Here is a 20,225-nt window from a genome sequence, read left to right as displayed (position 1 = left end):
GCTTCAAAGTCTGGTAAAATATCGCTCTTCTTCTCTCTGCCGATGGGTATATATTCTTTTTTGCATCATTCTGACCACTCTCGCCACCTACCGTATTATTCACGTTAACATGGCAGAATCGGTTTAGGGACTTTTCTCCGTTGCAAAGAAAGAGAAAGGAAGAGTCAATAGTTTTGTCACTAGAAGGAATGATCGCTTCTAGTCCAGCCTTCTACGAATGTTGGCTAATAGAATTTTACTTTGTTCGATTCGCTTATTACAATATATGTGTACATATATATATATATATATGTATATGTATATATATATATATATATATGTATATATATATATGATAATATTTCGAGTAAGAAGAGAGAAAAAGAAAGAGCTCGAATTGATAATTGGCACTCATGACGGAGACACGCTCGAGAGCGCCATCACGAGTGAATGAATCTAAAACTATTGGAAGGATAGAAAGTAAGGAACGTAGATGTCAGCTCATGGTTCGAAGAACATGAACGACCATTTGGACAAGGTGTGACCTAGAGATGAAAGAGTGTGTTTCGTCGAGCGACTAATTTATCATGAAACGCGTTATGCTTTTCGGATACTTGACATACTCCTGTGGAAAGGGCTTTCTCGGTCTCTTCGTGATTAGTCTTATCGCAGTACAACAATTTACTTGTGAGTATGTTTGTCCAATCCGTAGGTTATATTTTCCCCGTGTCTTTGCTTGCTGCTGCTGCTGCGAGTGTATGATACATGTAGAAAGGAAGAGAGAGAGAGAGAGAGAGAAAGAGAGAACCGTCACGCCAATGGCCGCTTCCGTAGACAGCTTTGATGTCAAATTTAAATAGTTTGAAAGAATGTCGGTCAGACGAGCGCTCGATTGAAATCGATGGATAAATTTTAGTCTGCGTAAAGTTCAAGTATATAGTTTGTCGGGCTATTTTCGAGGGGGCAAAAGAGAAAAGAGAAGAAATATCAGAATGTTGCCCGCTTCGATTCGAATGTAACCGCCTTTTTACGTCTCTTTTCTCTCCTTTTTACGTGGCGGGGAATCGTATACTTTCACGATATCCAAATATAATAGATATTTATTAACGTTGCATTTATTAAATTGATTTTGACCTGAGACACTTTTTCGAATATTTCTTACGCATGATTTTTCTTCGTTAGATTATCAGGAACTGCAAAAGTGGCAAGAGATGAGGAAAGAAATAGAATTGTTGCTAGCCGATCAACGTGAGACGCAAGATATGCTTCAATATCAAATAATGTTGGTGAGACAAAAGATATTTGATTTGAACAAGACAGCGACGGTGAACGATAAAACAACGGTATATGCGATAACACCTACGTTCGCCAGGGCCGTACAAAAGGCCGAATTAACGCGACTTTCCCAAACTTTTCGACTCGTACCGAACTTCCATTGGATCGTAGTCGAGGACTCGCCCGAGAGGACGAGGCTCGTCTCAAAGTTGCTCGAGGAAAGCTGCTTGATTTACACCCACCTGGCGGCTGCTACTCCGCCCAATTATAAGCTCGGAAAAAATGATCCCAATTGGAAGAAGCCTCGAGGCGTCGAGCAACGAAATGCCGCTTTGCACTGGCTCAGAAAGAATCTAAAGTCGAACGACAATGGCGTAGTGTTCTTCGCCGACGACGACAATACCTATTCCCTGAAATTGTTCCAAGAGGTGAAGAGAGGTCTAAAAAACAATATATATATAAAAAAAAAAAAAAAAACAAAAAAAAAAAAAAAACAAATCTAAAAAGCTTTTCCTAAACGGACTATTGTTGTCTAACCGGCAATTGCTTTACTCCTCCTCCCCATCCCCCGTCCGCCCCCATTGATTTCAGATGAAGAAGATTCGGAAGGTCGGTGTTTGGCCGGTTGGTCTCGTCGGTGGTCTAATGGTGGAGAAACCTATCTGTGATAATGCCACCAATAAAGTTATTGGTTTTAATGCCGCTTGGAAACCCGACAGACCGTTCCCTATTGATATGGCAGGCTTTGCCATTAACCTGAAGCTACTCTTAGAGAATAACGATGCCGTATTTTCTTACGATGTGCAGGGTGGGTATCAAGAGAGCGAGATCCTTCGACAAATTGTTACCAGAGACGAGTTAGAGCCCTTAGCAGACTTTTGTACAAAAGTGAGTAATAGGGGATAATCTCTATTTTTGGATAATTAAGAATACATAATCTATATTTAAATGAACTCTTTACACGGATTTTAGATATACGTTTGGCATACGCGAACAGAACCACCACGGCTGAACGTCGAACAGCTATTGATAAAGAAGGGAAAACGTTCGGATATGGGGATAGAGGTCTAATCGTTATTTCTTATTAATGTTGATGTAATTTTTACTTGTCAACAAACAAGTGTCTTCGATTACACCTCCTTCTGTCTAAACACGAATCGAAGCGAGCGATGAGAGCACCGATACGTTTTGCATATAGTCAAACGTATCGACCGTGTGCCATCAAGAAAATAGTTTCGCATACGAAGACGACGAGGCGTCGTTGATTCTTAGGATAAAAGAAAAAGGAAAAAGAAAGAAAAACGTACGAAAATTAATATTTTTTCTTTTTCCTTTGCGTGCGCACAATTTTACGAGACGCGCGCGATGGGAATCGTCAATAAGGTAGGAATGTATCATACCAACGAATCATAATGATATATTATCGTCCGATGTTTCATCAGGTCAATCACTATTTAGAGATTTTTTCCTTTTTACAATTTTTCAATATTTATTAATACTTATTAATACTTATTAAATCAATCGCGATAGGGCAATGCTAATAAATTATTTTTTTCTTTCAACGATAATTCACGCCTTTCATTTACTTAGTTTTGATCATTGACATTTAATTTCATCGATATCGTCTCTTAAAGCAGCTATTTCTTTTCAAATAATTCAAAGAATTTTATAATATTCCTTTTACGCGCACATGCTTCTATCAGACGCGGCGATCCAATTTTTTCTATCTTAGATTTCTTCCTGATATTAAAATAAACCAATAAAGGATAAATGTATTTATAAAAAAAATTCCTATTAGATTCGATCATTGCGAAAATTTCGCGAGTCCCTTTTATCATCATTCCTTTTTCTCTCCTTTGGCTTTTGGAAATGTCTTTATGTCTTTATTCGGGTACGTTTCTTCGCGTACAGAAAAAGCATACATAAAAAATATGCCTTACACCTACGAACCTTTAATCATAATAATAATAATAATAATAATAATAATAATAATAATAGTAATAATAATAATAATAATAGTAATAATAATAATAGTAATAATAATAATAGTAATAATAATAATAGTAATAATAGTAATAATAATAATAATAATCGTTAATATTCTTTTTTAAACCGGAAGCTGCGCAGTAATATTTTTTGCCCTCTTTTGATTTTCAGGAGAAGCTATGCAGAGCTCCAGTTTCCTTTTTTTTTTCATTTGTCCCATTTTACGATCATTTTAGCGGTGGATACAAAAATCGCTTGAACGAGTAAAGTGTAACGTTGATGCTACCTCCAATTTGAAACATCATCGTCGAGAAAGACCAAACAACTTTGCGTCGATCTCGATAATTTTTGTTTCGACTTTTCTCTTCGTCTCGATCGATGCATGTGTATATACATCATACACATATATATATATACACACACACACACACACATATATATATATGTGTGTATATGTATATGTATATACATATATATATATATACACACACACACATGCACGCACGCACATACATCATTAGTCCTCACATGTCGTTACGAGCTAATAAAGACTTAAGAGCTAATAAGTACTTATATATTTGGCAAAACTCTTCCTTGTCACGTTACGTAAAAAAGCTACTCGCGCTGAAAGTCGCCTTTGCAAGATAAAAACTAAAAAATCAAAGTTTCGACGGATCTTTGTAGAATTTTTCGAAATCCAGTTCGAAAGAGACTTTAGTCTTTTGATAAGTTTCTTTCTCGCGAACGCGACTTTCAGCGAACTCGCGTACAATGTTTTAATTCTATCGAAACTTTCCCTAAATTTATCATCCTTAATTCTTACAGGGGAGGGGGCGAAAAACGTTCACAAGCACGTAATTACAAAAACGTATCACATTTTTAACTGCGTTTTTGCAAAGAAGCCGTCTTATACAACATACTTTTAATATATATATATATATATATATATTTGTTTTTTCTTTCTTTATTCTTTAGAAAGGGCAAGAAAAGTTCACGCGTGTCTCACGTCGTAAACTTCCTCCTACGGTACAACCTCGAACGTTCGAATTTGATTTTTGAAATTCAAACTCTTTTTCTTTTCTTTTCGATATACGAACAATATGAATAAACTCGAACGAGCAAAGTTTTATCGTAGGTGCGGACTCCGTGTACAACAGGCAAATCGTTTCGTGGAACAGGCAAGCTTACGTCCGCATTCTTATTTTTTCTCCTTCTTCTTCTATTTATAATTACCGTCTTAAAAAGTTACGAAACGATCCCTCGAAATGCCATCGATTACGTTCACCTTATATACGTATGTATCTAAGTATATTCGAAGAGAGATGGGGAGGGGAGAGAGAGCGAGCGGATTTTTCGTTTTGTTCCAACGCCAGTTAAAAGTAATATAAAATAAAAATTAAAAAATTACAATTAATAATACTAGAGAGTAGTAGCGGATCGAGTTTCACAAGGGTCATACAATTCCTCTATGTCAAGTACTTGCTCGTACGTGGATATATATTTTTCTATATAGTATGTATTTAAGTAACTACATACTCGTCGACTTTTCGCAAACTTTATCGAATAACGATCCTATCAACGAGCAAATTTCTTTTTCTATCGTCGAGTTCGCCAATGTGACGTTCTCTAGGGGAACGCGAGTGGTGGTCAGCTACTTTGCGATTCTTCTCAATACTTATCGAAAATTATCGTAAGTACGCACCTTAGCTCGAAACACGTATTAAAAAGAAACGAGAGGGACAAAAACAGGCGCGTTTTTTCGTCGTTGTCCTCGACATAAAATCTTGTCTAACGCGAGAAAAGACAATCCTCTTACTACGAAAATATACACAACGAGAAAAATCGTAGTTTCGCTCGCGAAACGAAATGTACGATTGAAAGACCAAGCGATAACGATTCAAAGAGAGAGAGAGAGAGAGAGAACACGTAAATCTTTTGGCATGTTGGAGGAGCAATGTGAGGAAACAAAAAGAACGAGCGTTCGATGAGAATAAAATGAATTTCTATGAAACGACAAAGGAAAGAAAAGATTTGAATCGTAATAAATATGATTTCGGGATTAAACGAAAAAGAATCAGTCAGTTAGTCAGTCAGTCTTTAAAAGAACGAAGGATACGAGAGAAAATAAGAAAAAGAAAGAAAGAAAATGCGGATAATCGCAAATATAAATGAAAATCACAAGATCGACTATCGTTTCTTCAAATCAAGGAGAATATCGAACGGATTTAGGTAGATAGACAAGTAAGCGTAGGAGCAGGGAGAATAATATTGAAAAATATATATACACGTTATATAGAGTAATGAAACTCTGCCGACCTTCTTCCGAGGAGCTCTTATTGCTCTCGTCATTGCTTTCTTTTCTTCTTCCACACTTTTCTCATTCAAACGTATCTCTTTCTTTTTTTTTTATTCCATTCTTTTTTCTTCGCTTCGGAAGGTCATCGAGAGAAGGTAAGAAACGACAGAGCACGCGATTCGGATCTCGTCTTCGTGCCTGATATCTCATGAAAAAAGTAAGATGATCCGGCACGAACGCACTTATGCTACCCAGCGTACTAGACTGCGTGATTATTCTCTATTTTGTTAAACAGTGCCTCGAAGCAGCATTGATCAACTAATTATCGATACATCCTTCTACCAATGCTCGTGATGAATTTTGTACATTCTTTTTCTCTCACTTATCGTTGCTGTTTTCTTTCATTCTCTTCTTTCCTTCTTCCTCTCATAAAACGATCGATCTAACCCAACTTTAATTTTATCTTCCCATTTTTGGATATATATAAGTAATACGTTAGAAATACATTCAGAATGCGTTCCTATCTCTAAAACGACGATCCATTGATCGAAATTCTCTATCGTACTTTCGTTTAGCTGATTGCCCTTGCTTTTTCGATCTTTTTCTCCAAAAAGGAAAAAAAGATCGTTAAGAGAAAGAGAAGAGGGAGAGAGCGAGAGCGAGAGCGAGAGAGAGAGAAAGAGAGACATAGAGAGTAGAGAAAATTGAAATCTGATCTAAGACTTCCTTTACGATTGTTCATAAACAGCTACGTTAATATTACATACACGCACGCACGCACGCACACACTCACAAACGAACGTCTCGAATGCGATCTTCCCTTTTTTCGATCCGACCGATTAATTGGAATCAAAAGGAAAGAGGGAATACGAATCAAACGTAACGTCGTAAAGTGTAATCGACCGTGGGAAAAATTATTTTGAGAGATCTTTTTACGATAGAAAAAAGATTTTCCCTTGGTACGCGTATATCTGTTATTAGGTTACGTGTATGAGCGCGGGTTCACGAATGTACCGTCATCCAAATTTATAATTTTTCGTTGAAATTTTCGAGAACACTTTTTCTTTGAACGATGCCCGAAAAAGAAGGCGTACGTAAATATATATCGTATCTACTTTGAGAGAGGAGGATCTTTTACAATCTAGTACGCCGGAAGAATATCTAGACGGCCGAATCCTTTCCAACGAAACCAGTCTTCGAAACGGATCGTTTGCCATCGAAGGTGACCGACGTTTCCCTACGTAATCCAGAGTCGATGATCGGTGTTATCTTTTTCTCCTCCTTGAGTGGCTCCTTCTCGTCTCTGAAAAATCCACATTTATTATTATTTTTCTCGTTTAAGAGACAGGAAAAGTTTCACGTCGAACGAACTGATTATCTCCTTTCTCGGTAAGCACACCGCGCGCACACACACACACACGCACACACAGAGAAAGAGAGAGAGAGAGAGAGAGAGAGAGAGAGAGAGCGCGTGTCGAAAGATGCGTCGCAAAGGTGCAACATGGATGCAACGTAATGTACCGTAGCAGGTCAAACATGCTAATCACTCGTGGAGCATTATGCACGCGCACAAAGAAAAAAAGAAATAAAATTGATAATCGATGATATTTGTTTTTTCTCTGCTCACGTGAAACACCGGGGGTGGTATCGTGTTACTCGCAAACGGACCAAACACGCGCGAGCGCTCATGTGTGCGTGAGTGTGGTGTCAAGTATACTCGATGAGAGCTACTTGTTAAGCCCTTTTTTTTCTTTCTCTCTCGTTCAACGTTTCTCATTTGTCCCTTTCGATCGACGAAAATGAGAAGACGTTACGAGCGTTTATTACAACGAATAAGGAAGAAAAGAAAAGTGGTAAGTGCGCTATCTATAATCGTTAACTAATTATTTCGAGTGTCTATCATGCAACATGGCCAAAGCTCTAGCGATATTAGTTGATCGATTTACGAGAAGCGATGATGAATATGCTCGCATAGATTGACGAGAAAAATGAAAGGAGAAGGAGAAGGAGAAAAAAGAGAATAGAGTATAAGCCGAGCAATAATGACGAGCAAGCTAGCTGAAACGTAATAAGAGCTGTGAAAAAGAATATAAATATATTTAGCAACGTAGACGATTACGATGAACCGAGAGCGATGTACGATTTTATTGACGTTTCTTTGGTTGGCGGTAAAAACAACAGAACGTAGGAAGAAAAATTTAATGCAAAGAAACGTTCGCTCTTTCGTCGTTACGAACGTAAACAACAAATTTTTTTCTCTATATGTACTATTTATCCTTTCTTACTTTTTAGAAATTGCGATATTTTATAGGTTCAAATAAAAAAAAAAAAAAAAAAACAAAAACAAAAAAAGAGCGAGAGATGGTTGAAAAAGGGGGGGAAGGAGAATGCGCGCGCGCGCGCGGGGACAGGACAGGGATAAAAAAGAAAACAAAAGCAAAAGAAAGAGAAAACGAAAACAGGGAGAGGGAGAGAGAGAGAGAGAGAGAGAGAGAGAGAGAGAAACATGCCAAGTAGAAAACCGTGTCAGAAAGCCCTCGTACGGGTCATTCATGCTTCTTACTGATTCACTTATATACGTATCGTCATATTTCTCTTACATGGCAGTGTGTTTGACCAATCTAATGGTATTTTTTCCACTACCCGAGTCTTGGATGGCCGTCACCCCGGCGACATTGGCCATTTTTTGGTCGCAATACGGCAATGGAAACCGCCAACCGTAAAGACTACCGGTAAAGAAAAAAAAGAGAGAAAAATGCGAGAGGATCTTTAAAAGTATTTGTCCTATGTGTTGCGTTTTTCATTATATTCTTTCTATTTATTTTTTTGTTTATTTTTATTTTTATTCTCGTGCCTCTAATAAACCTCGAAAAAGCAGTATACGAAATTCCGTCTTATATAACGATCTTCTCATAGTATTTCCGCATTGAAGTCTTTTGCGGAAGAAATTTCTCTCCCGCAGCTTATTATCGAACGAGTAGTAAAGTAGACGCGGTAAGTAAATACGTCGAGATCAAGAGACGCTCGTTGAAAGAAGGAGAGAGAGAGAGAGAGAGAGAGAGAGAGAGAGAGAGAGAGAAAGAGAGAGAGAGAGAGTCTTCGGACGGTATAAATTAGAAAAAACATGATGCGATATAGATAAATATCATGTATGTATGTATGTATATAATATATACTATAGCGCCAGACTTGCCAAAGCGTAAATGTAGGATGTAGAAGATGATTTATATAAGGGAGAGCGATTCTCGTCCGATTATTATTCACAAATATTATTATCAACGATGCATATTTATTTCATTTGCCTGATTTCATTGAAGACTTTAATGAACGTGCCCTGTTTATCTATGTTTCCAGTTACATCGTCGATAATATTCGTAAATAATTATTTATTCGTTTCGTTTTCTTCTTCAATTGGAATCAACGGAACAATCTCGAGATATATATGTATGTATGTATATTCACGAATTGCAAATAGATAAGAAATCTTCGAACTATCGGAAAAGTCGATCGTACGACAGATGTACGTGCGCGTGTGCATTTGTCAAAAATATGTCTGTGAATGTACGTAGTGGATACGTAGGGAAAATTTTTCGCGCACGAGAAAATCGATAGAATTAATTAATTTACCTGCCGAGCTTGGCGTCCTCCTCGTCGACGGGCTTCCGTCGAGATCGTTCGCATACATAATATATGATTCCTGAAATCATACCATACGTGATACGATTGAACGTAGCAACGTTCGATCAATTTTCAATATTACTTTCACGGGGAAAAAAAAAGAAGAAAAAAAAAAAAAGAGAGAAAGAAGGGAGGAAAGTGATGTGTTCTCTCGCTATACGTACCCGTCTTGTGCGCGCAACAGCATATCACGTCAATGATCACGATGATGATGAAGAGCACGGCGATAACGATACCGATTATCGCGGCGCTGGATATCAAAGGACCCTGATGATGTACCACCGTCGTATCTAGACCTTCAAGAGGAACAAAAAAAGAAAAAGGATGAATGTATCAAGAACGTTTTATGTCGAAAGCTTTTGCAAAAATAGTAATAGCCTTTTTCATTGCGGTTTCGTTAGTGCAAAAAGCTCGAGTGTCGCGAAAATGCCTGGTGACAAGTCGAAATAACATTTTCGACGAGACGATTGAACGAGATTTCGTGTACGAATTTCATCTTTCCATCTTTTTTCTTTTTGATTATTTTACACAGTAACTACAATCAATATAATCCTAACGCAATGCTCGTCTCGATGTCACCTGACACGTTCGCTTCGTACAATCGTTTTTTAGTATCCTGAAAAGAAACAAGACGGTAGGTTGGGCTGATGGGGGCTGGAAGTAAAGGTGATACCGTTGTCGAACATGGGTTTTTGGGTACGTGCCAAAAATCCGTCTTTATCAAAGCGGGTTTTTACGGAAAAACCAAAGTTAACGATGGTTTTACATACATATGTGTAGTACATGTCACGATTAATAAGTATAGAATATGTGATAATATAAAAAAAAAAAGAGGAATAGCGTACACAAGTCAGGCGTTAACTCTTTACGAGTAGCAGTGCAGCAACAGAGATAAAAGAAGCGGTAGATTAACAACGATACAGCGACGCAATAACAACACTGAGAGAGAGAGAGAAAGAGAATAAGGTTAGACTATTGGTCGCGATAAAGCTGAGAGAAAAGAAAGAAGGGAAGGGAAATATCCGTGTAAGAGGAAAAAAAATGGGATGAAAAAGCTACGTTCGATAAATACGCCTATGACGAATACGCCTAGTGTGTTAATTGTTTACTTGGTTTTTTCCTTTCTCTTTTAATTCCATCTAAGCCTTCGCTAATCTACGTAAGTGCTACCTTCACAAAAAAGCATTTCCATCGAGTGCCTCCTCGCGCGCATCCTCCTTTGCTACTTTTTTTTATTTTTATTCGTTAGTATTATTATTTTAGTTTTTTTTTTTTGTGTTTTCTTTCAATTACAATTCACACTACTGTAGCAATAAAATGTGATATACATGTGTGCGTGTGCGTGTGTATGCAGATAATAGTAGATACGTGTAATAATACTACTTTGTTGTATCTTCTCTTGTTATGCGTGTGTAGTACAGGCATATTTACCGTCCTTGCTTGCCGCGCGTTGCTTCCCATTGGACAATTTCGTTTTTCTTTCTTTTTGTATCAAAAAAAAAAAAGAAAAAAAAAAAAAAAAAAGAAAAAAAAGAAAAAAAATATCAGATGGAGTGTATGAGAAGCGAGAAAAACAAATAAAGGAGACGGCTGGCGAAGAAACCATCTCAAATTCGTGCAGATCTTTGGCCCAAATTTTCTTTTATTTTTTTTTTTTTTTAGAGACTCGAGAAACTTGACAGTTTCCTCCCCCATTATTCTTTTCCTTGTAGTTTCGGTCGATCAAGGAAAATGTGAAAAATACTGACGGATTTGACGATGGCTTCTCCCTCGACGCGTTTTCGATGAGATCGCTCGTTCTTTTTTTTTTCTTTCCTTTTCTTTATATCTCTTTTCCTTGGTACATTGACATATATTTTCCGTTTGTTATGCGTCTAATATTTACAATGTTTTGCACGTTCCTCAGGAAGGAAAATGACGGCTACACACACGTTTCTAAATTCTCACCATAAATACGAGCATGTTCATGTAGGCACTAGGCTAATACATAATCCTTAAACGCGCGTGTAAATGCTATCTAAGATTAATATTTAATACAAAGATACGTTTTTTGTACATGTTACATCATATAAGTGTTGTATATTTTACTGGAATACGACCAACGACGCATGTGCTGTTTTTTCTTTTGTTGATTTTCTTCCATTTAATATATCCCGGAAAAGAGGACGAGGTGGGTACGAACGGTTGACAGATGAGAGAAAGAGTTTGAGAAAATTGTATGAAAGGCGTAAAAACAAAACACGTCAAGAAAAAAAAAAGAAAAAAGCATAGACACGAGAAAAAGATAAAACATGAAATATCAAACGGACCGTTCAGAATAAAAATAAAATCCAAATTCTCACGGTTCCTTTTCAATCTTATTTCAGAAACGATGAAAAGAGAAGGCTTAAACGTGTTTTCGTCACGAATGCGAGCAAGCGATAAACTTTCTAACGTTCGAAACACGAATGAGAAAAAGAGAAAGCCAAACACTATTATCGCATCAACGTCGTCCATGGCACGCGGGCGAATTTTCTCTCTCTCTCTCTCTCTCTTCCTCTCAAGAGACTTTGGACGAAAGAGCCACTTCGAAAATAGATCTTTGCGGTTTCTTGACCTACGTTTTCTACGTGTTTCTCTCTCTCTCTCTCTCTTCTAGCCATCGTTAGCACGCGAATATCACGAATCTTTCCCTTTCCTCGCCATCCTCTCTTCCATCTTTCTCAATTTCCTCTTTAAAGTGTACTATTTATAACAACACCGTTCGTTTCTCTACGAGAGTTCCTTGAACGAATTTGCTTTCAAGAGCATCAATGATCTCTCTCTCTCTCTCTCTCTCTCTCTCTCTCTCTTATCGTCGTCTGGTCATCCGTATATCGATAAGATCAAGTAGAAGACCTTTAAAAGACGATGCAACGCAGAAGCTTCGCGAATGCAACAACCCCGAGTATCTTGTATCCACTCGAGAATAATTTTCTTGGTAGAAAGAGAAAGAAAGAAAAAACAGCTTTCCTAAACGTTTTTCTTTTCATCTTTTTCGCTCTTCATTATTAGCAGGAATGATTTCTTCCACCTTTCCGACATTGGATCTTTCTCTTTCTCCCTCGATACAAGTGCGTATTTATATACATATATATGTATACATATATGTATGCATGTGTATGTATATTTCTACTATCATCCTCGAATATATTATCCTCGGCAGATCGATCATAAATTTCTTAAGAGCTAAGGATATATTTACGTACATACACACATATACACACACACGCGCGCGCACGCACGCAGCCATATATATATAGACATGTGTGTATGCGCGCCCGCGTGCGGGCCCGCACGAGCAAACACCCGTGATGACATCAAAGTAGAAACCGAAGTAAAAGGAAAACTAAAAACGAACGAACGAACGAACGAACGAACGAACGAATTAAACAAAAAAATAATAATACGAGATTAAAAAGAGAGAGAAAGCAGCGCATGCCATGCGAGATGGTATGGTGGCCTTTAATATACATAGGTATATGTATGTATATATCCAAAAACCCAGGCACACTCGAATAAATAATAATTTATGTCGTATACGTATACACTAGGGGAAAAAAAATAAAAAGATTCGCAATGAACGTCTTTGACGAAAATCTCGCCGTCGTTTTTCACATTAAATTAGGCACTTGAGTAAAGTCGATAGAGATCGAGACAAATTTCGGATATCAAACGACGAGATTTTCGTTTCGAGTCGTACTTCGATCGATAGATCAATCTCCATTCGATCGCTTCGCTGTTCGTGAGAAAAATTGATCCTTCCTGTAACAACTAACAATGGTTGCAATAGTAATGGTAATGATAATGGTATTGGTAATTACTAATACTAACGATAATATGTTGTAGTAATACAGTGGAGTGGTACAATATCAACAGATATTATGATAATATATTGATAATAAAAATAATAATAATAATAGATTTATAATAACTACTTAAAGAGATGATGATGAACATAATAATGTTACCTATGCGTCATCATGATGATGTTGATGATGATGATGATGATGATGATGATGATGATGATGATGATGATAATAATAGTAGTAGTAGTAATAATAAGTAAATAATAATTATAGTAGCAGTAGTAGTAGTAGTAATAATAATAATAATAATAATAATAATAATAATAATAACACATAGACCATGCGCACTAAACATGTATTTTCCAAAAACTAATTAAGCAAAATTAATGACTGAATAAAATCCCAATAAAAAGAAAAAAAGAAAGAAGAGAAAAGAATCGTACGCGACTGCGCGTATAAGTGAGCCCAAAACTAAAATGAGGAAGAAAAAAAAGAAAAATATTAAAAAATGCAAGAGTCTATCCAATCGATCGATTCTCTCGTTCGTCCTCGTATGCGCTCGCACGGTAACGTCCGCTTTTCACACATTCGCGTCTTGTTAACGTCGCAATAACGACGTCCGAGATCCGAGATCCGAGATTCGGTTGCTTGGGGATTCTTTGGTTCTCGAGAAACACGCGCATCGTCCAGACGAGAGAACATCGAGTGAGTCTCTTTTCAACCTTCTGTTAGAAGGGAATACGCGGATAGGAGGAAAGAAAAAAAAACAAATCGCCAAATTATTCTGCAAATATTATCCGTTGGCTTTTCTCTACGCTTTTCTTTTTTTCTTTTGCTTTTGTAGCATTTAACCTTAGGCCAATCTAAAGCAAGTAACTTTTATTTCTCTTAGATTCAACGTGAAAATAGAAACCTATATGTGTATTATATTATCGTATATGCACCAAACTATCGTCACGACTGTACAAAACACACGTAGAGCACGCGCAAACGTATGCCGTGGTATGAAGAAGAGAAAAAGAAGAAAAAAAAACAAAAAAAAAAAACAAAAGACAGGAAGAGAAATAAAACAAAACGGAAAGAACAATTATTCCTCGTTTGTCTCTTACTTTTTATCGTTGCACCGACGTTTCCATTCGACGAATAATTTCGAGATTGTGTTTTGTACAAGACCGATATATATTTCGTTAATAATTAAACTATAAATTTATCTTTGCGAAAGAAACTAGACGCACCTACGATCAAAAAATAATTGGCAGTTCATCGTGCGGAGCACTAATAACGCTTCGAATTGAAATATGAAAAGCAAGTTCGTACTCTGTAACCCTTTAAAACTTAAACAACACCGAAGAGACATAGCGCGTTAAGCTTCGCCTAAGGAAGGAAACAAAATTGAAGGAAAACCAAAAGGAAGAAGTAACGTATTAATAAATTCGTCTAAAGGAGGGAGCAATTAATAATAATTATCTATAGATACGCTATGTGTGTGTATCGCACGTATATACGTATATATACATCATATATAAATAATATGGAGATATAAAAATGTGGGGGAATAATTTGCTTTTTCTTTCTTTTTCTTTCCCTTAAACGCTATTTTCGATGCACTACTAAATTCGGAATGTATGTGTATGTGTGCCGATAGTTTTACATCATTTCTATACGGACGAGAAGAATTTTAACGGAACTCTTTTATCAACTCTTTCCTTCTTGTCTCTGTTTTGTTTTGTTTCGTTTCACTTTTATCCGTTTTACTTTCAACGCGTAAATCGACGCATAAAAAGTCGATGCTTCGTAGCGAGAAGAATGTATATCTTTTCACGCGCATATTCTGATATACAATGTAATCGTGTACGTATGCGACGAGTATAGCTCGTTTTCACGGGCGGATTAAAGGCTGAATAAAGAAATATTTTCTTGTCTTTTATCCATCGAGAAAAAGAAATGAGAGAAAAAAAGGGGTCCTGGGGATGGCGGGGGGGGGGGGGGGGGCTTGTGCGGAGAGATAGAAGAAGTAATAATAATAAACGTGAATCGTCGACGGCGATGAACAAATAAAAATCCCGGTAAAACAAATGTCGAACGATAATAACGTAAGCGATACGTAGTATATTTTTTTTGTATACGTAGACTCGTCGTATAGCCAGCGGTGTAAGTAACGGGTAGCAGTAAGTGCCGTAGGTGTTTTGTTTCGTTTTCGCTCTGAGAGAGAGTACTAAATTTGCGTGTTATACAATTTACAGAGAAAGAACAACAACAGGAGGGAATTAATTTAATATAACGATACGGTCCTAAGAGAGACGACGATTTTAAATGTTTGAAAATAGAATCATTATTGTCGTGGCAATGGCGGTCACGGCGAGCTTGGAAGTATCCCCAGATGATACTATTGTGTAGTCCACAACGCTGCCTGTAGATTCTGAATGATAAAAAGCGTCTCTTATAAAGGTATGTTTTTTTTTCTCTTTTAGTCGTGAATGTACATTGTGTGTGTGTGTGTGTTTTTTTTTCGTTTTTTTTCTTTTTCTTTTTTTCTTTTCTGTAATTTCTTGTTTCTAAAACAATTTACTACGGGGACCCAACGAGATCGGACAGAGATAAAAAAAAAACTAGACTAGATGAGAAATCTCAGATGCATGTCTCTACGCGAGGGGCGAAGGGCCTTAAAATTATCATGAAAATCATTCTCTTGCAAACAACATTCGAGCAAAAAAATTAATCGTGAAATTAGAGATAATCGTGACAATGCAACCTGGTCGCGCCCTTCTCCCTGCTCATTTTGTTATATAGAAGAAACAGAGGCAAAAGTACGACTTTGAATCGTTAACGTAAAAACAAAAAAATATATATATACACACACACACACATACATATACATATACATATACATATACATATACATATACATATACATATATATATATATATATATATATTTATGCGTGTGTGCGTGTACATACATTCAAGTATATATAATATATGTTAATTGTGCGCGAGAGCCTTGTGCATTGGTTTCTCTAATGTAGATTAATATTTTTAGGGTAAAATATATATATATATATATACTGAACATCGAAAAATAGTAGGTAGTAAACTATACGAAGAAAAAGAAAAAAAGAAAAAAAGATGAATAAATAAATAAATAATAAACAAAGAGAGAGAAAAAAGAACATAAAGGGGTGCGATCGATGAAGAGAGAGAGAGAGAGAGAGAGAGAGAGAGAGAGAGGGAGAGGGAGAGAGAGAAAACTTACCCCTGGCAGTCTTGAATTTGGTGACACCCGGATTGCTAAATCCCATAGCGTTGTGAGCCTTTACTTCGACGCTGTAAAAATTGTCAGAGCGGAGATCCTTTAGCCAATATTTCGTTCTTCCGGCACCTTTAACGTCCAACGTTTTGCAGGTATCCTCCTCGGTTTGCCAGCCACCGTCGGTTACTCGTTTGATCTGACAATATCTAATAAGATACATGTCTATTGGTTCACCGTTGTCCGGCGGAACGGTCCAGAAAAGTTCATACTGATTGCTGAACGCCGAGACGTCGTACTCGCTCGATCCTTTCGTTATGATCTTTGGTTCTTTGGGAAAGGTCCTTCCGGGTGTGGTTTCACGATAAAACGTACCCCAATTGCCCTGACCGACCTTGTTTATCGCAGCAAATCGATAATCGTAAGAGGTTTGAGGTTTCAAGCCTTCGATGACGTAAACGGAATCTAATAGAAGTAAGGAAAGTCTCGTTAAAAAAAGAAAAAAAAAAAAAAAAAGATCTTGGGAATAAAAAGTAAAGGAAACTCACCTATCGACCAGGTTCTATTCCTAGCCTCGTCCCAAGTCTGAATCTCCTCTTTGTACTGTACGACGACACTTTTAACGGGCAAATCTGGATGAGTGGGCGGCGGTACGAGATCGAATCGGATGGTAGTGGCCGTGATCTCGGCCATCTTGGCTTGCAAGAGTTCGTTCGGCCTCGTGGCTTGTCTCAATTCGATAATAATCTCTCGCGTGCCGTGCGAATTCGCCGCGATACATTTGTAATCCGTGTAATATCTGCTGTCCAATGGTACGATCATGAGCACGGAGTTCGGACCCTTGCCGTACTGTTTGATCTCCGGCACGTTCTCGATCTTTTTATTTCCGGCCATCATCCACGTGATCGTGGCGTTCGGTATGCTCTCGGCGATGCAGGTCAAATTGACGGGCCTCCTGTCCCAAGACCAGACGGTGTTGTTCTGCATGAAAGCGAACGACGGGGGAAATTCGACGGTTACGTGACCATTTTTATGAGCCACCCCACCGGCATTCTCGGCCACGCACTCGTAAAGACCATCGTACGATCTAAGAACGTCGCGAATGTTAAGAGTGCCAACGGTCTCGCCGGTAACCTCGTCCGGTTGATTAACCAAAACTATTCTGCCGTCGTCCGCCTGAGTTCCGATGACGTAAGCTTTCTCGGCGGTGTGCTTCCTGAAGGTCACCTTGGGTGGTGGCCTACCAAACGCTTTACACCTGACGTCAACCTCGTTACCCTGTATCACCGTCACGTTAGGGAACTCCATGATTTTTGGCTTTACGATCACGTTTACGACTATGTTGCTGGTGGCCGAACCTGCCGCGTTTGTCGCGGTGCACTGATACTCCCCGGCGTCTTCCCGATTTACGGTGATAATGGCCAAGTCACCGGTATCCGGATTAACGGTAAAACGATCGGCGTTCGAAAGATTTTGCTTCGTAAGGGATTTCACCCAGGTATACTTTGGCGGTGGCTTGCCTTTCGCTTTGCACTCGATGTTCTCGTTTTCTCCTTCGATTATGTCGACCGGAGTGGAACGTTCCTCGATGGTTGGACGTACGTGGACCTGATAATAAAACACGTATTAAAATATCTTAATAACACATCCTCTAACAACGTTCTCCATAAAAGAGTTCGTAACGTACGGCTGCGAACGAATAAATATCTACGAAGGGTATATAAATAAGCGATTATCGTTGATATTTACCTCAACGCGTATTGGCCGTTCCCGGAGTTCACCGGTAGTCGGCACGGAGGCGCGACACGTGTAAATACCGTCGTCGGACTCTTGAACATTTTTTATCTTTAGCGCATGGGTGTCGATGATGTAATGATCGTTCGTCTTTACCAGCTCCCCGTTGTAAAGCCAATCGACGGAGGGTGAGGGCCTGGCACGGACTTTGCAAAGGATCGAGAAATCCTCACCGAGGATCGGATATTGATTTTTCGGTGCGTCGTCCCAGGTAATCGCAACTGTGACATAGACACGTCGTCCATTTTCAATATCTCCTAACTGCGATCAAAGTGTTAGCGAACTGTGGCCGATCCTTGACGTTTCTCGTGGCCGATTAAAGGAAAGAAGAAGAAGAAGAAGAAAAAAAAACAAAAGAAAAGAAAAGAAAAAGGAAATGTTTGCGCGAAAGAATTAGATGTCATTCGTTATAGATCTCTATCGAGATATCGGTTAGAGAATCTTCTTCGGCGGATTAAAATACCCATTGATATTCTATTGATATTCTATTCTCCGATGGCATTGCGACTAAGCTTCGAAAAACTCACCAATGGTATCGATCGTGACCGATTTATTTAGAGGCACCGAGTTCGCGTACGTTCCCTTGCAGGTATATCTCCCTGCCTGTTCCTCTTGAAGCGAGTTGAAGAAGAGCGAGAGACTGTTGTCCTGATGCAATTCCGTATACATGGCCGGCTTCGAATGGCCCGGCGACGTACTGCGAAAAAGAATCGTCCTCAAGAGTCAGTCGTTACGAAGGAGGTGACTCTCGTCGAATAAAATCGTCGAGGCAAACAATTATAACTAGATTATAACTCGAGTTACAATTGGATTATCATTGCGCACAATGAAAGGGAGAAAGAGAGCAAGCAAGCAAGTTAACTACGAAGAAACGTAGTTAACGTGACTTTGCACGATATTCGCATGGGGTATTGCATGACGTGTGTATGTGTATGACGATGCTGCGATAGGATAGACAGGCATAATTGGAAATGTACTTATAGGCGCGCGGGATAGGTGTGATGACACGCGCTCGATTAATAGACATTTTTAAGATACCGATCATAGCCTTTTTAACTCTATACTACACTTTTCGTATTTTATAAATTTAATGACACCCGCGCTACGGCGCTACCCACTTGCGCGCTATATCGCTAGGCCACGATGACGAATTAACTAACGATCAAAGAAACGAAATTGCCACGAGAATTTGTTCGAATAATGACGAGAGAAAAGTACAAGTTAAGTAAACGTTGGTAAGCAGTTGTACGCATGAACTACGTTACGTTATCGTCGACGTTGGAATTTCCAAAGGCACAAGTGTGTTTCGAATATTTACAAGTTTATAATCATCGAGCAAACGATAACTTTTGTCGTTGGTGGGTATTCGTACGGAAACTCGGAGACGTTTGTTTAAAAAGATGTAATTAAACGATCTAAACGAGACACGACGCGTTTCGATAGCAAAGCCGTATCGATGCCGGTGATGTTCGATGATTGTACGTAGGACCGACGCATATGTATTCTCTTTTTCTTACTAAATGTGTATGCGCTTGATAACATAATGAGAGAAAAAAAAAACAAAAGAAAAATCTGATACGCTATGATTACATGTAAAAATCTTTTTTAAATATGTGTATACTCGCCTTTCGATCGGCAATACGACGAATCTGTGTGTGTGTGCGATAGAAATGAAGAGAAATTCGTTAACATTAGTGCTCTCGTTGGTTGTCGGTTCGCTGGCTGATATGCCTTTCATTTTTTCCTTTTTTTCTTTTTAATACTGCATAGTATTAAACAACAAGCAACAATATATATACATACATACATAAAGAGGGAGAAACGGTACGCAAGATCGCAAGTGGTTATATCCACTTTATTCTCGGTCAAATTGAATTTAATTCCGTACAGTGCGGATACGTACTGCGGTACCTCGATTATCCAAATTCGATTACGCTTCTCTTTCGTTCGAATTCACTCATTGTCGGATATTCGCGGCCGAGTTCCCATTACCATGGAAATAGCGAAACATAATGCTGTAATATACGTGTGCCGAATAGAAGGAAGAATAATTGGGGATAATCGAGTTTCGTCCGTGTTGGAAAGAAGCGGAGAGAGAGAGAGAGAGAGAGAGAGAGAGAGAGAGAGAGAGAGAGAGATCTAA

The 20,225-nt window shown here is 38.4% G+C and overlaps 2 protein-coding genes across 8 annotated transcripts in view; one reads left to right on the top strand and one right to left on the bottom strand.

Moving 5' to 3' along the window:
* The first annotated feature begins 397 nt into the window (after window positions 1-397).
* On the top strand, window positions 398-3,042 carry LOC124429451 (galactosylgalactosylxylosylprotein 3-beta-glucuronosyltransferase I). Its single transcript, XM_046974771.1, has 4 exons — window positions 398-666; window positions 1,162-1,682; window positions 1,846-2,142; window positions 2,227-3,042. Exons 1-4 carry the CDS (start codon window positions 567-569, stop codon window positions 2,323-2,325), a joined length of 1,017 nt encoding a protein of 338 aa, XP_046830727.1. The 5' UTR covers window positions 398-566; the 3' UTR covers window positions 2,326-3,042.
* The window catches only part of LOC124429437 (fasciclin-2), a 66,868-nt gene continuing 49,358 nt past the window's right edge, over window positions 2,716-20,225 (bottom strand). For 4 of the 7 annotated variants that reach the window (XM_046974738.1, XM_046974737.1, XM_046974733.1 and 1 more), the window contains 9 exons: window positions 19,708-19,731; window positions 18,610-18,779; window positions 18,038-18,303; window positions 16,837-17,896; window positions 16,295-16,753; window positions 9,379-9,510; window positions 9,164-9,233; window positions 8,137-8,262; window positions 2,716-6,839 (listed from right to left, as the gene is read on the bottom strand). In XM_046974738.1, the coding sequence (XP_046830694.1) occupies window positions 6,698-6,839; window positions 8,137-8,262; window positions 9,164-9,233; window positions 9,379-9,510; window positions 16,295-16,753; window positions 16,837-17,896; window positions 18,038-18,303; window positions 18,610-18,779; window positions 19,708-19,731 (2,449 nt within the window). In that variant the 3' untranslated portion in view covers window positions 2,716-6,697. Of the gene's footprint in view, window positions 6,840-8,136; window positions 8,263-9,163; window positions 9,234-9,378; window positions 15,461-16,294; window positions 16,754-16,836; window positions 17,897-18,037; window positions 18,304-18,609; window positions 18,780-19,707; window positions 19,732-20,225 lie in introns of those variants that run through there. The other 3 variants (XM_046974736.1, XM_046974734.1, XM_046974739.1) reach the window with 3 other exon arrangements.

The sequence above is a fragment of the Vespa crabro genome, chromosome 15 (assembly GCF_910589235.1).
Source record: "Vespa crabro chromosome 15, iyVesCrab1.2, whole genome shotgun sequence".
In the NCBI taxonomy this organism is placed as follows: Eukaryota; Metazoa; Arthropoda; class Insecta; order Hymenoptera; family Vespidae; genus Vespa; species Vespa crabro.
Note: the sequence above shows the minus strand (reverse complement) of the source record. Positions and strands in the feature narration are given on the sequence as shown.

Bases quoted from the DNA above. Each gene is read 5' to 3' on its own strand.
- LOC124429451 (XM_046974771.1), top strand. From the start codon at position 567: ATGAAACGCGTTATGCTTTTCGGATACTTGACATACTCCTGTGGAAAG. The intron at 1,683-1,845 runs GTGAAGAGAGGT...CATTGATTTCAG, and splicing joins CCCTGAAATTGTTCCAAGAG to ATGAAGAAGATTCGGAAGGT. The intron at 2,143-2,226 runs GTGAGTAATAGG...CACGGATTTTAG, and splicing joins TAGCAGACTTTTGTACAAAA to ATATACGTTTGGCATACGCG.